Source organism: Bubalus bubalis, chromosome 19 (assembly GCF_019923935.1).
Source record: "Bubalus bubalis isolate 160015118507 breed Murrah chromosome 19, NDDB_SH_1, whole genome shotgun sequence".
NCBI classification, from domain to species: Eukaryota; Metazoa; Chordata; class Mammalia; order Artiodactyla; family Bovidae; genus Bubalus; species Bubalus bubalis.
The window spans coordinates 23,712,812-23,727,162 of NC_059175.1; the positions used below are offsets into that span (position 1 = coordinate 23,712,812).

General features: G+C 47.2%; 1 protein-coding gene across 1 annotated transcript; it reads left to right on the forward strand.

Moving 5' to 3' along the window:
- The first annotated feature begins 3,203 nt into the window (after positions 1-3,203).
- Positions 3,204-10,086, forward strand: MCIDAS (multiciliate differentiation and DNA synthesis associated cell cycle protein). Its single transcript, XM_006074160.4, has 7 exons — positions 3,204-3,451; positions 3,539-3,635; positions 3,809-3,900; positions 7,440-7,512; positions 8,076-8,269; positions 8,863-8,973; positions 9,227-10,086. Exons 1-7 carry the CDS (start codon positions 3,335-3,337, stop codon positions 9,665-9,667), a joined length of 1,125 nt encoding a protein of 374 aa, XP_006074222.1. The 5' UTR covers positions 3,204-3,334; the 3' UTR covers positions 9,668-10,086.
- Positions 10,087-14,351: the final 4,265 nt, after the last annotated feature.

The following is a 14,351-nucleotide window of genomic DNA, read 5'->3' on the forward strand; positions in this document are numbered from 1 at the left end:
GGCAAGTAAGAGAGCTACCCTGGTAAATGCCAGATAAGGAAAAATGAAGGCTCTGCAGGCAGTGGTGGCCACTACAAATTGAATCCATTTATCCTGCCATCGCATGGTTGAAGGGTTCCCGCTTGTCTTATACCTGCTACATGTGAACCCACAGTAACAATATTACAATAGTAACAGCGCTTACGTGTACCAGGCACAGTGTTCAGCGTTTGTTATCTCAGTGCCTCCAACAATAGGCAGAGTCTATTATCCCATTTTTCAGAGAAGGACACAGCCACAGAGAGGCTGAACAACAGTGGAGCAGCCAGGATTTGAAAGCAGGGGTCCGAATCCAGAGTTCCACCCTTTGCCACAACACTCAATTTCTCTCACTTACAGGTTTCTGAAAATGCTCAAAAAAAGTCTCTTCCCAAGGCAGGTGTGGGACAAGTGATCTGCTCAATACCCTCCATTCAATAGGGACTATGGAGAATGTATTTGGAGAGCCAGTACAGTCCCTGCCTCTGTTGCAGGAGTCATTTTACAGACGGAAAAGTGAGTTAAAAAATGGGACAGAGGCTTGCTGGAGTTCTGACTCCACAGCTGTCCCACCATCTTCATCCTCACTGTTGGGAATCTGCTGTAGGCCCTGAATCTGTAGCCTCCTGCAAATTTCTTAACTTGAACCCAGAGGCCAACTGTCACCAGGGCTGTTTTGAAGCTTAAACTAGATTCTTATTAGGTAGTATAAAGTAGTGGTTAAACATCTGGGCTCTGAGATCAATTTGCTGGGTGACTTTAAGCAAGTCATATATCTGTGCTTAAGTCTGTCTTGTAAAAAGGAGAATAACAGTAACACTTACTTGGAAGTGTTGAGGTATAGATTTAATGAGATGTTCTCTACACACCCCTCAGCACAGGTCTTGCCTGGTACATAGCAAATCTTCAAGAAGGCTGGTGCAGCCTACACAATGATGGGAAGGGAGGTTACACAGAAAGAAAAAAAAATAGAGATAAAGCAAATATAGGAAAATGTTAATGCTACCATTGTTCATTGTTCTGTTTTTCAAATTTTCTATATGGTAGAAAAAAATCAAGTTGGGAATAGACTGTCATTCTACTGCATTTAGAATAAATCTGAATGTATGACAAATGGTATAAATAAAAAGCAAACTCAAAACATATTTAGAGAAACTTCCTTGCTCTTCTTAGGCACCAATGTACACTCTAGAGTGAGGAGCACCTGGTGTTAGGCGTTAGACGTCTGGGACCCCTTCTCTCCTGATAGGTTGATATGCTGTGCTTTCCAGGAACTTTCTCCTTGGCTCAGGGAAAGGGAAGTGGTAATCCCCAAGCTGTTTGAGGAAAAGCTGTTCTGTGATGGTGAAAAGGAGGAGGAGAAAAATCATACCATCTCTTCCAAGTTCCAATATATCTGGACCCCTAAGCCCGAGTGTTAGGGGTTGGGGATCTCTGCAAAAGAATGACTTGAGCAGTTGTCTTCACCAGCATTTACTCCATCACTCAGTTGAGACTGATATGGGTGATTGGGTGCCAGAAATCATCGAGACCAGGATAATCATGCTATTCCAGCACCCATTGCCACAGAAAATCTATTGCACATTTTAAAATACAATACCCTTATTTTTCTACGCCAGCTTGGAACTCATGATAGAAAATGGGCCTGTTTTGGATCTTGGGATATGTAGAGATCTCCCCGAAACTCAGCTAAGAGCTTCCCCACTCCTTTTACAAACTGGGAAGTCATTAAGGATAGGAACTGGGAATGGACTAGCTAGTGGCTAGGCCACTCGGGAACCAGAGGAAGTAGGAGACAAATTGGGCAACAGGCTGTGGGAGGTATGGGTCCAACAGGCTGTGGGAGGTCCAGGTATACCTGGACATGCAGCTGAAAAGGCTTCTCAAAACAGCATTAATTTATCCATACCAAGTGCCAGTCACATTACATAAACAGTCTCATCTTCACAGCAACTCTCTTGAAGTTAGTGTTTTGGTTTAATGGTTTTTCAAAAGAACTAGAGTTCACGGATCTGGTGGAGCCTGGGTTCCGACCCTAAAGCCAGAGCTTTTTCCTTGCCATCAGCAATACCACACCACCTCTATCTGGCTGACCTCACTGGGTTCCTGCATCTATAGGTGGGTCAGTTTTCAAGTCTCTTCTAATTATATCATTAGGTTGCTTTCCATCTCTGTTAGGGCAATCTTGTCTATGAATCCAGATAACAGGTGCAAATAAAAGAGGATCATGCCCTTTAAAAGAGGATCTTGCATTACTCCTGTGAGGTATACGACATCAACAAGGCACCCAATGGAGGGTCACAAAGATTTCAATTTCAGATGATTGTTCAAGTTGGATTGATGTAAGAGTGGTCCTGAGAGAGACCTCTCACCCAAGCAGCTGAAGATGCCCTTCATGGGAGAGGCTTCCAGCTTGGGAAAGAGGAGCCAAGACTCCCGCAGAGCGGTCGAAGCAGGTTGTACGGAAAGTGGCCAAATGCTTGGAGAGGTGGCTGGGGCTTCCGTGGGAGAGACCTGGGTTTTAGGGGATTTGGGGCTGTAGAGACATGCGACCCTCTGTTGTAAAGTCTATGTTCAGGTGCTGCTGCCTGAGAAAGTGCGGGGTACAGGTATGGAGAAGGGCTCTAGGCTTCAGACAAAGTGAAGTCAGCACCAAGACGGCTCTCCTCCAGCTTTCCGTAATCTTGGGCTATTCTGGGGAGTCCCCGCTGGAATTCTACATCCCCACCAAATCCTACATACATGGCGGGGCAAATGCTGGGCTCTGGCTTTGGCGATGGACGCTCCAAGTTTGTTTCGTGCCTTGTGGCTGGGGGAGGAAGAAAATGAAATCAGAATTGTTAACTTTCCCATTCCCGCCGTCCGTAGGCGGGAAGGCTGTACCCAGCGTTAGGGACCAGTAGGGGATGTCCTCCCCTTCTCTCTTGTCTGGCGCGGCCGGGAGGCTGCGGCGCCAATGCCAGCCTAAAGGGCGCTCGCGGGCCTGGGCCCCGCGCTCCGGTTCCCGGGGGAAGCCGCGTTGCCAGGTTGGGTTTAACGCCTCCGCCAAAGTGCAGATTGTCCGGGGCTGAAGGCGCCACCTCTGGCGCTCCGGCGCGAGCCGCCCCTCCCGCTCGGCGTCCCCCTCTCTCCACCAGGCCCTCCCTCCTCACCTCCACTGTAGTTCCTTAGCCCCACCCCGACCACGCGCCTCCCCGACTTCTGGCCGGCCTCAGAGCCTCCCGAGCGCTGGGTGTAGAGTCGCCATCCCGGCCCGGGCCGCCGCCTCCGAGAAGTCGGCGCGGGGCTCCGGGCCTGAAGCGGACCGGGAGGCAGGATGCAGGAGTGTGGGGCGACCGCTGCGGGTCGCCGGGCCTTCGACAGCATTTGCCCCAACAGGATGCTGGATCCGCGAGGCCGGCCCATCAGCAAGCCCGGGAAGCCGGAGAGGAAGGTGGGGCCAACGGGCCGGGGCCGGGCGGGGTCTGCACGCTCCCGGCCCCAGGGCTGACCCGCGCTCACCGTTTCTGTGCCCGGCTAGTTCGCTCCTCCGCGGAAGTTCTTTCCCGGTAGCAGCGGCTGCAACCGGGTATCGGTGTACGAGGATCCCCCAGACGCCGAGACCCCTGCACTGCCAGGTGAGCACGGTTGTCCCCGCTCGACCCCTCGAGTTCCCCAAGTCGGGTGGGTGGGGCGCGCGAGGCTCAAAAGAACCTGGGATTTCGGAATGTCTGGCGGCGATGCCCGCGGCTAGCCCTTGCGGGGAGGCTCAGGGTCCGCCCGGCGCGTATCTCGGGTTCTCGCCGCGCAGCGCTCACCACCATAGACCTGCAGGACCTCGCTGACTGCTCCTCGTTTCTTGGGTCCGACCCGCCGCCTGGTGGTGACTCAGCCGCCTCACAGGTACTTCCCTGGTGGAATGCCCCTGCCTCTCAGCCCAAAGTTCTATTTCCCGAGTTTCCTTAAAGAGCCGTTTGGGGAGGGGAGCACAGGAACACCTGGTTAGCAGGGAGAGATGTCCTGCAGGAATCCGAACCGCGAGAATAGGAACTTCCTCCTCCCTCCTAGTATGTTAATGGTGACTCCATTCTCAGAGCTGTTTTGACCAACTCTGCACAAGGAGGGCTCCCCTGCCAGACGGGTCTCCCGTTCTCCTCCCCATCTATTCCTTGGAGCTGCGATAGAGCAACTCGGAGGTTGCGCACCGAGAGATCAGGTGGGTGGGTGGGAGCACAGTTGCGCTCTGGGCACCAGATCAGCGCGTCCTCTCTGTCCTTCCAACATGCCTTTCCGGGTCATTCATTAACTATTTTCATTCCCTGGATGTCTAAGGAGTGTGGAGATTGGAGAATAACTTATCCATCAAGACCGGAAAAAACGAAGAGAATTTACATTTGGAGGAAGCCGGAAGAGTAACAAAGGATTTGAAGAAATCTGACTGAAAACGTTCTCTACAGAGATGGCCCTTCAGCAGATAGGCACTTTATAAAAGTCCTTTTCACCCTCTGCAAAGGCTACTGTCACTCCAATGGGGGAAAGAGGCATTTCCCCCAAGAAAACCTATCCTCTCACTTCCATCTCATTCCTACCACTCACCAGGGCTGAGACCAGAAGCCTGGCTCACTGATGGGATATGAAGTGCCCAGAAGGACAGGAGGTCCTAGCTAGATGGCATCTACAAAAAGAGCCAGTTCCAGGTTCCTGGCAGCAGGTGCTGGGGACATGACAGTATAGAACTCTCCAGAGGATATGACCACCTCCTAGAACTGTGATTGGGATGGTGGAACAAAGTGTCCCAGGGTCTAAGTGCCTCTTAGAATTGGGCCAGAGCCCAGGGAGACTTGGGGTAGGTGGCCACTGAGAGCAGAGACTAGGAAGGCAGGAAGAGTGGGCGTTGCCCTGCAGAAGCTATTTATTCTCTTGTTCTCTTAGAGTCTGGATGCTCAGATTAAAAAAAAAAAAAAAACAATACAGGAGCATCATTCAACTGACCCCAGGGGGTTACATAACTCCCTTACTCCAACATGTTTATTTTGCAAGAGAAAAAGCAGGCTTTTGCTGAATTTTGGCTTATATATACAGAACTTAAATTTGACATCATGTTCTGTTTTAGTTTTTTTTCCCCCCTGCTGTTTGTGTTGGAGAAGTGCCAGGTTTTTATCTAATTGGGAAGATAGTAACAGAGTAACCACAGAAATATCATTGAACTACCTAGGATTGTGGCCCTAGTGGCAAAGAACCCGCCTGCCAATGCAGGAGACATAAGAGACTCAGGTTCAACCTCTGGGTCAGGAAGATCCCCTGGAGGAGGAAATGGCAACCTACTCCAGTATTCTTGCCTGGAGAATTCCATAGACAGAGGAGTCTGGCAAGCTACAGTCCATAGTGTCACACAGAGTCAGGCACGACTAAAGCAATTTGGCACAGCATGCACCAAAGATTAAGCCCACAAACCAGAGCCCACGAACCGAACCAAAGTCAGCCCATGTCTCGAGTTTCAGAGAGTTTTAAGGGCAGAGCTCTTGCCAGATGGCCCAAGAGATCCAGCAGTTGTCCTGGGGAAGGCAGAGCTGGTGCAGAAGGAGATACATCCCCAGAGGAAGACTCTCCAGGGGAACCCTCTGGCCAGTACAGACTCTGGTTATATTTCTCCTTCCTGTTGGGGAAAGTGGACACAAAGAGGAAGTGCTCTAGAAGTGTTTGGGGTCCAGAATGGGCCAAGACCTGGGATAGCACAGGAGAAAGCATTTCCTGGGCACCATTCCCTTAGATGGCCTCCAGTCTTCTTGTGGTAAGAGCTTTTCTCTACTAAGAGGGAGACATTTTAGCCCTTGGAAAATGCCTCATTTCTGACTTTTTCAACCAGGGAAGAATCTGTGCTTCAGGATCTATCTGGGGCCCTCAGTTCTTCCTTGCTAAGCTGCCTTCCCTTTACAACGTCAGATTTCAATTGGTGCTAGACTTCTTCTCCCTGAAGGAAACGGATAACGTGTACATTCTTTGAAGTTAGAGTCAGATTAAGATCTGACTTATTCTGGCCTGGAGAATTCCATGGACTGTGTAGTCCATGGAATTGCAAAGAGCGGGACACAACTGAGTGACTTTCACTTTCACACTTCAACTTCAGATTAAGCTCCTCTTCTCAGAAGTATCTGAATGGTTAAGATGGGCTTTTGGGAGACGAGTAAGATTAACCCAGAGGAATTAAAAAAAAAAAAAAGATGATAGAACAAAGATCATTAGAACAGATATTTCTGGTGGGCGTATTAGACGCATCTCAGATCATGCCCCTTGAGGGACCTCTTTCCCCTTCCCCGAGCTCTTCATTGGAAGCCAGGCTTTCCTAAAAAATAAATAAATAAATAAATATATAAAAGCTAGAGGCAACGAGGGGTAGAGGAAAGAGGATTTGAAATAGGCACCAGCATTCTGGAGCAGAAGCTCCAGTTTCACTATTTCAAAGTTGGGTGCTTGGGCAACTGGATTTCTCTGAGTTCAGTTTCTCCATCAGGGGAGGAATCACTTCTTGATCTCTGCCAGCTTCCTGAACTGCTGTGAGAATTAACAGAAAAAATCAACGTAAAAGAGTTTTGTCAGCTCTGTCCTCGAATTAAGGGAATAAGAAATTTCCTGGAAAAAAAAAAAAAAAAAGAAATTTCCTGGCAGCCAGCATTTACCGTACACTTCCGTTTCACTCACCCAGGCACATTGCAGGAACCCAGGAGACCGTCCAGTCCACAATGTTAGAGGTGCATCACGCTGGATGGGAAAAGTCAACTCCAACTTTTTGAGAAACAAAACAGCAATAGGGACCACGCCGGCTGCGTGCTGAACAGAAGCACTTTCCACATAGCATCCTTAGCCCATCATATCTTAGCCGACCTTTTCCCTTTCTTGGTGGGGACGGGTGGTTTAGTTGTGATTGAGCCTTCTCGGGTTATGTGGCCTGGAGTTACTGCATTGGATGCTCCTGCACGCCTGCAGATCTTGGGAGCAAGGACGGAGTGTTTGCACACCGTGCTCCCAGCTCTTAGAGCTGTGGCCCCTTGGCCTGTGAGAGGTAAGTCTGAGCTGGAGGTCTGAGGCCTGACTAGGAACGCGTAGGGTTGGCTGGTAAATGGGTGATGAGGCTGCGCGGGACGGTGCCGGCTGCCGGAGGCCAGGCGCGAGGCGGCGGAGGTGAGCTGAACGCAGTTTCAGCGCCGAGCAGGACCCTCGCAGCAGGGTCCCCACTTCGTGCGTCCCTTTCCCGACCATGGCGGTGCAAGCCTCCTGGATTCCGCGCATCGGGCGGGGCTTTGATTTTCAGGTATAAGTTTCCATTGTGAACGCGTTTGCGCGTAGACCTGCCACCGAGTCCGGGAGGTTAACTGACCATCTAGGAAGTGTTCGAGACCCGCCAGGCTTAACATTAACTAGTTTTCACCTCTGGTTTATTTCAGAGCCATTCCCTGCAAACGGCAACGGACTTCGATCTGCAGGATTTCAGAGACACCGTGGATAATCTCATTGCAGGCAAGTGCAGTTTCTGCAGTGAAATTAAAGCGGGGGTGTCCTCCACCCTTCAAATCCTACAAGTTCGAATTTCTAAACTGTGTACCTATTAACAACTCGCCAGCAACTCGTCAAAGTGTCAGGCTCTTCCATATTTAGGGGATCCCCCTCCCTTTTCCTTATGGAGAAGATGAATCGCTGGATCGCTATAGATAGCCTTTTCTCTGCTTGCCAGTGCAACTTCTGGAAGAAAGCCCAGTCTTAAGCTGTGACGTGGCTAGGAAGAGCCTGGGTGACAGGAGTGTGCGGAGTAGTGGATTTGTGTGACTTCAGACAAGTTTGCCCCTGCCACTGTGGAGGTTCAGTGTAGAGCGTCTCAACAGGCATTTATTGAGCGCCTGCTGAGAGTGTACAGGATATCAGGAAGGGCCTGGGAATCATGGGGATTGCAGAGTGAGGGTTGATTTATCAATAAAGAAAAATCTCTATATAAACCCTACAGCCATCGTGACATTTTGTCCCTGTAGTTAGCCAGGCGCGAGTCTGAGGCTGCAAACCCAGCTCCCTCTCTTCCTTTTCATCAGACTCATCCTCTTTGATGTCGCCTTCCCTGGCGGGCGGAGATTTCCCGTTCTCTCCTAGCGACATCTTGCCGTTTGGTCCCTGTCTCTCCCCGCCGCTGAGCCCGCCAGAAGTGCCCCCGCCAGAGCAGTACTGGAAGGAGGTGGCCGACCAGAACCAGAGGGCATTGGGGGACGCGCTCATCGAGAATAATCAAGTAGGGACACTGGGCTGGCGTTCAGGAATCCTGGGTCAGGGGCAGGGCATGGTGCTCGGGGACGAAGTGGAGGCTGCAGGTGCAGAAATGTGCCCCATTGGCACGTAGAACCAGTGGATCAGTCCAAGTAGCTGCTATTCCTCCACTGGCTCAGTTTACAACGTCCCTAAGTGGGAAAAATCCTACCCACCGGATTTTTATTAGGGCCACCAATATTTATTGAGGGCTATATGCCTAGTATTGCGCTTACCCATTTACTTTTCCTTATTTAATACCCACAGACATTGAGCTAGATACTCTTACCAGCCTCACTTTGCAAATAAGGAAACTGAGGTACAAGAAGATTGAACTTCGGAGGCAGAATCTGTATCTGCCTGTGGCCCAAGTCAGCACTCCTCATCACTATACTGAGGATTCACTGAGAAACATTCTAAGTGCTTTGTAATAAAAACTGATTATTCTCACCAGTGTAAACGTTCTTGGGCCCCCAAGTTTCTGATTAGACGTGAGGATCTGGGTTCAGTTCATGCCGAGTGTACAGAGGAGAGAGAGCACGGGAGCCTACAGCTCAATGTTTGGGTCCCTTCCTGCAGCTGCACGCGACGCTGACCCAGAAACAGGAGGAAATCGCCTCCCTGAAGGAGCGCAATGTGCAACTGAAGGAACTAGCCAGTCGGACCCGGCACCTGGCCTCGGTGCTGGATGTAAGTGGGGCGCGGGCGTGTAGAACACTGCATAAGTCGGAAATACTCCTGTGTACCCTTCACCCCCACCCTGCTCCCAGTGTTGGGACTCGGAGAGGGTCGAGGGAAGGAGAGGACCGCTGGCAGCTCGCTGAGTCACTTGCAGGGGTCTGCCGAGTCGCGCTGTTGGAAGTTAGCCCAGGCCTCCTTCGAGAGCCAATCAGAGGCGAGTCTGGCTGACCCCCAGGGCGGCGCTCCTCCTCATCTCTTGTAGAAGCTGATGATCACCCATTCCCGGGATCCCGGGGCGGCAGCCGAGCCCTTCCTGCTCAAGGCGACGGCCAAAAGGAGCCTGGAGGAGTTGTTCAGCGCTGCGGGACAGGATTGCGCGGAAGTGGACGCCGTTCTGAGGGAGATTTCCGAGCGCTGCGATGAAGCTCTGCAGAGCCGCGATCCCAAGAGGCTCCGGCTGCAGCCCGAGCCCCAGAGCCTGGACCGCAGGCCCGGGAACCTGCACGGCGCCTTCCCGGGACTGCGCACAGACTGCAGCCGGAGCACGCTGAACCTGAGCCACAGTGAGCTAGAGGAGGGCGGCTCCTTTAGCACCCCCATCCGCAGCCACAGCACCATCCGCACCCTTGCTTTCCCCCAGGGCAATGCCTTCACCATCCGGACCGCCAACGGGGGTTACAAATTCCGCTGGATCCCCAGTTGAGCTGGTATGAGGTCCTCCGAAACACTGCCTCTATGCAGATTGAAGCGCCTGGAAGCTAAACTCGGGTAGCTGAAACCTGGTTTCTCAGAACTCCCCCTGCAGGATCGATACCACCCTGAAACTTTTTTTTTTTTTTTCCAGGAACAAGAACGTAAAACGTTTTGATACTGATGCACTGTAAAGTTCTGTAAAATACTGTGTAGTCCCTCCCCTTTTCACAGCGAAACCGTGTGTGTGTGTGCGTGTGCATATATCAGTCAATTTTAAAGTATTTATTTTTAGCAGCTTTAAATTCTGTACTTTTCAGAGCTGGAAGGGGACCTAAAAACCACTTCAGTTTAGTTCAGTCACTCAGTCCTGTCCGACTCTTTGCGACCCCATGAATCGCAGCACGCCAGGCCTCTCTGTCCATCACCATCTCCCGGAGTTCACTCAAACTCACGTCCATCACGTCGGTGATGCCATCCAGCCATCTCATCCTCTGTCGTCCCCTTTTCCTCCTGCCCCCAATCCCTCCCAGCATCAGAGTCTTTTCCAATGAGTCAACTCTTCGCATGAGGTGGCCAAAGTACTGGAGTTTCAGCTTTAGCATCATTCCTTCCAAGGAACACCCAGGCCTGATCTCCTTCAGAATGGACTGGCTGGATCTCCTTGCAGTCCAAGGGACTCTCAAGAGTCTTCTCCAACACCACAGTTCAAAAGTGTCAATTCTTCGGTGCTCAGCTTTCTACACAGTCCAACTCTCACATCCATACAAACCATAGCCTTGACTAGACGAACCTTTGTTGGCAAAGTAATGTCTCTGCTTTTGAATATACTATCTAGGTTGGTCATAACTTTTCTTCCAAGGAGTAAGCATCTTTTAATTTCATGGCTGCAGTCATGATCTTAGCTGTTTTTAATTACATAATGCCCTACTTCTGCAGGAAGCAAAAGGAGATTGGAAGAAATTAAGTAATTTTCTACAATCACAGGTGTCATGGGAACCTTCTGAGTGTTCTCACTACTTTTTTCAAAGATTGTAGGTCCTGAAACCAGGTCTTTGGGTGAACAGTTTCAATACATCACTCACTTCCCTTGATCCATGAAGAACATTTAATTTTGTTACTATTGAAACTTTTCATTGTAGCTGAAGGAATAAAAAATTAGGAGAGGTTAGGATTAAGAATTTCTAATCACTTGTCTCAGGGCAAGCAATAGAACAGGAAAGTGCAGATTCTGAGTCAATGGGTTTTGGCAAAAACAGGTGCTAAACACATTTGTTTGTAATGATCATTCTTATAATTTTGTAAGATTTATGATAAATATTTATATGAATAATATAGTTTTATTTGTCTAAAAAGAATAACCACAGAAAAAGCAAGCTTTCTTAGTAAAAAACATTTAAAGAAAATGGCATATCCCATGTGAAAAAGAATGTATTTTAACGTGTCATTTTTATTTTTTTTGGTAGAAACCAAGTGTGGAAATCTTGGTAAAAGTATTTATTTGAAATCCATGGATAAAACTAGGGTACACATTCATGTTTCATATTTCTTGGCTTCATCTTCTAAGAAAAATGGGGGTGTTACCTGATGCCTTCACTTTGCCTTTTGTTTATTCCCTTTTGAGTGCCATTCCTTTTCCTATTCTGTTGTGAAATTTTGTGAGTGGAGTATGTCAAGCAGTGATTTGCCCCCACCTCCACAGTCCTCATCATAAGGGCTACTTCTTGTCTTTGGGGGCTCAGCCTGGGCATGTTTCCAACCCTGTTACACCACATAGCTGGTTCTGCCACCTGAATGCTATTCTGAATGGAGTGATCAGGTAACAAACAGGTGAGCTGGGCGGGGTGGCAGAACCTGCTTCTCCAGTTTATCCTGTGTACTGTTATCTACACTGAAATGGCCATTTGGAAAACAAACAAAAAGGTGATAGAGCACATTTCCTCATACTTTGTCTAATAAACGGACTCAAAAAAATATACTGGATGGTTCAGAATTCTTTGTATCAGCTTAAATATGAAGTCACTGCAGTTCAGCATCAGAGGAAACAGAAAACAAAAACAAAACCCTTTAACTTGTTTCGAGAAACAGTCAGCTTATTAAAAGTTCTTTTCCTCTCCACTCCTCAATTAGTATTTTCATAATGCATTAGCTTCAATGACAGAAAAGTTAAAAAACTATATGTATTTTTCTACTTGTCTTATGCCTCAAATTTAAAAAATTATAAGGCTTATCAAGAATTCCGTGTAAGGTGGTCGGTGGTTTGGGGCCCTTTCCTGCGCTGAATGAGCCCACACACCACAGCTTCCTTGACCTGGTGTTTTCCTTACTTCTTTGGGACGTTAACCACCCAATGACTGAGTGCTTATATTAGCAATGAAGGGAGCTGTGCCCACTAATATATGTCCTTATGTTCCTTCCATGGTATGAATTCTTGTTACTGCTTGTTGCTGGTTTAGTAGAAAACATCAGTGAGGACAGCTTTGAACCAACTCTTAGCCATTTTCTCTATGATTCTTTGAGCTTATATTCATCTGTGATCTAGCCTAGATCATGAAGACATGTTAGCCTGAAATTATCACAATAATTTCATTTCAAATAGGACCGGACACCATTCAAGATCTTGGGGAGTCAATCATGAACAAAACCAAGACCTTGTTATACAGAAAATAAAGCAGGGTTTAGGGATAGGATGTAACCAGAATCATTATTTTAGATAACATGGTTGGGGTGTTTCTTGAACACTTTCTATAGCAGCACAATCAGTTTAAAAAAAGAGGCACACACACTTTAGCTAAATTATTTTTAAGGAAATGACTTCATATTTGCAACAGTTAGATGTTGTTGTAAAGTAGTGGTTCTTAAACTGTAGCATGTATCAGAATCAGCTATGCTGCTGCATGCTAAGTCGCTTCAGTCCTGTCCAACTCTTTGCGACCCTATGGACTGTAGCCCATCAGGCTCCTCTGTCCTTGGGATTTCCAAGGCAAGAACACTGGAGTAGGTTTCCATTCCCTTTTCCACAGAATCACTTACAGGGCTTATTAAAACCCAGTTTGCTGGGACCTTCCCAGAGTTTCTGATTTAGTGAATCTGGGTAAAGTCTGAGAATGTCAGTTTCTTACAAGTTGCAAGGTGATGTTGATGCTTGGATCTAGGGCCACTGTTGTAAAGAAATTTTTTAAAGATCACTTTCAAAAAGATTAAAACAAACAAAAACCAGCTGACCTGATGGCATGCAAATAATTCTTGTGATTTAGGATTAAGTTTTTAATAATAAAAATCTTATCTTACATTCAAAAAAGGGCTATATTTCAAAAAGTTGGAAGTGACAATAATGTACTTTGAAAAATGATATTAAGTAACACAGAAGGTAGCTTCAGTGATGAATTAAATACCTTGAATGAAGGACTTGATGTTGAAAATAAGCATGAAGAGTCTGAATAAAATTATTTATGAAATGTGTTAAAGAAGCTCAATTCAACTGACCCTTAAATGTGTGCAGAGGGATCAGGACCTAGTCCTAATTCTTCTAATTAACTCAAAGTTCACATAGAAGAATAATATGTAACACTTCCAGTTGAAGGATTATAATGTCATTAATTTATAATATTAACTAATGATATTTTTGTGTCTATATATAACCTAAAGGATAACTAGATAGTACAATGATACTTAAAGAATTTAAAATTATTTGGAGTAATGATATGACCAATAAGGAATTAATATCCAACGTATATAAACAGCTCATATAACTCAACATCAAAAAAAAACAAGCAACCTGATTAAAAAATGGGTAGGAATGTGTTATGTTACTTCTATGGTAATAAAATAAGAAATTAGGAAGAAAAAATGAGCAGAAGAACTGAATATATTGTGCATTTTCCAAAGAGGAAATGTAGACAACCAATATGAACATTAGAAGATGCTTAACATCACTAATCAACAGAGAAATGGAAATCAGAACCATAATGAGATATTACCTCACTCCTGTCAGAATGGCTATCATCAAAAAGAACACAAATAACAAATCTGGGAGGATGTGGAGAAAAGAGAATCCTTGTGTTCTGTTAGTGGGAATGTAAATTGGTACAATCACTATGGAAACCCCTGGAGAAGGAAATGGCAACCCACTTCGGTATACTTGCCTGGAGAATTCCATGGACAGAAGAGCCTGGTGGGCTACAGACCATGGGGTCACAAACAGTCAGACACATCTGAGTGACTAACTCACACACTATGGAAACCAGTATGGAAGTTTCTCAGAAACTACAAATAGAACTACCATGTGACCCAGCCACTCTTGAATATGCTTTTAAAACCCCAAAACACTAACTGAAAAGGATTCATGCACCCAATTTTTCATAGCAGCATTATTTACAGTTGGCAAGACATGGAAACAACGTAAGTGTTGGAGAGAGAAAATGTGAGAGTGTGTATACAATGGAATACTCTGTTGTGTCTGACTCTTTGCAACCCTATGGACTGTAGCCTGCCAGGCTCCTCTGTCCATGGAATTCTCCAGGCAAGAATACTGGAGTGGGTTGCCATTTCCTTCTCTAGGGGATCGTCCCGACCCAGGGATTGAACCCAGGTCTTCTGCATTACAGGCATATTCTTTACCATCTGAGCCACTAGGGAAGCCCCTAATGGAACACTGCTGCTGCTGCTGCTAAGTCGCTTCAGTCGTGTCTGACTCT

Coding starts and splice junctions, on each gene's coding strand:
- MCIDAS (XM_006074160.4), top strand. CDS start 3,335: ATGCAGGAGTGTGGGGCGACCGCTGCGGGTCGCCGGGCCTTCGACAGC. Junction 3,452..3,538: donor CCGGGAAGCCGGAGAGGAAG/GTGGGGCCAACG, acceptor GTGCCCGGCTAG/TTCGCTCCTCCGCGGAAGTT. Junction 8,270..8,862: donor CGCTCATCGAGAATAATCAA/GTAGGGACACTG, acceptor CCCTTCCTGCAG/CTGCACGCGACGCTGACCCA.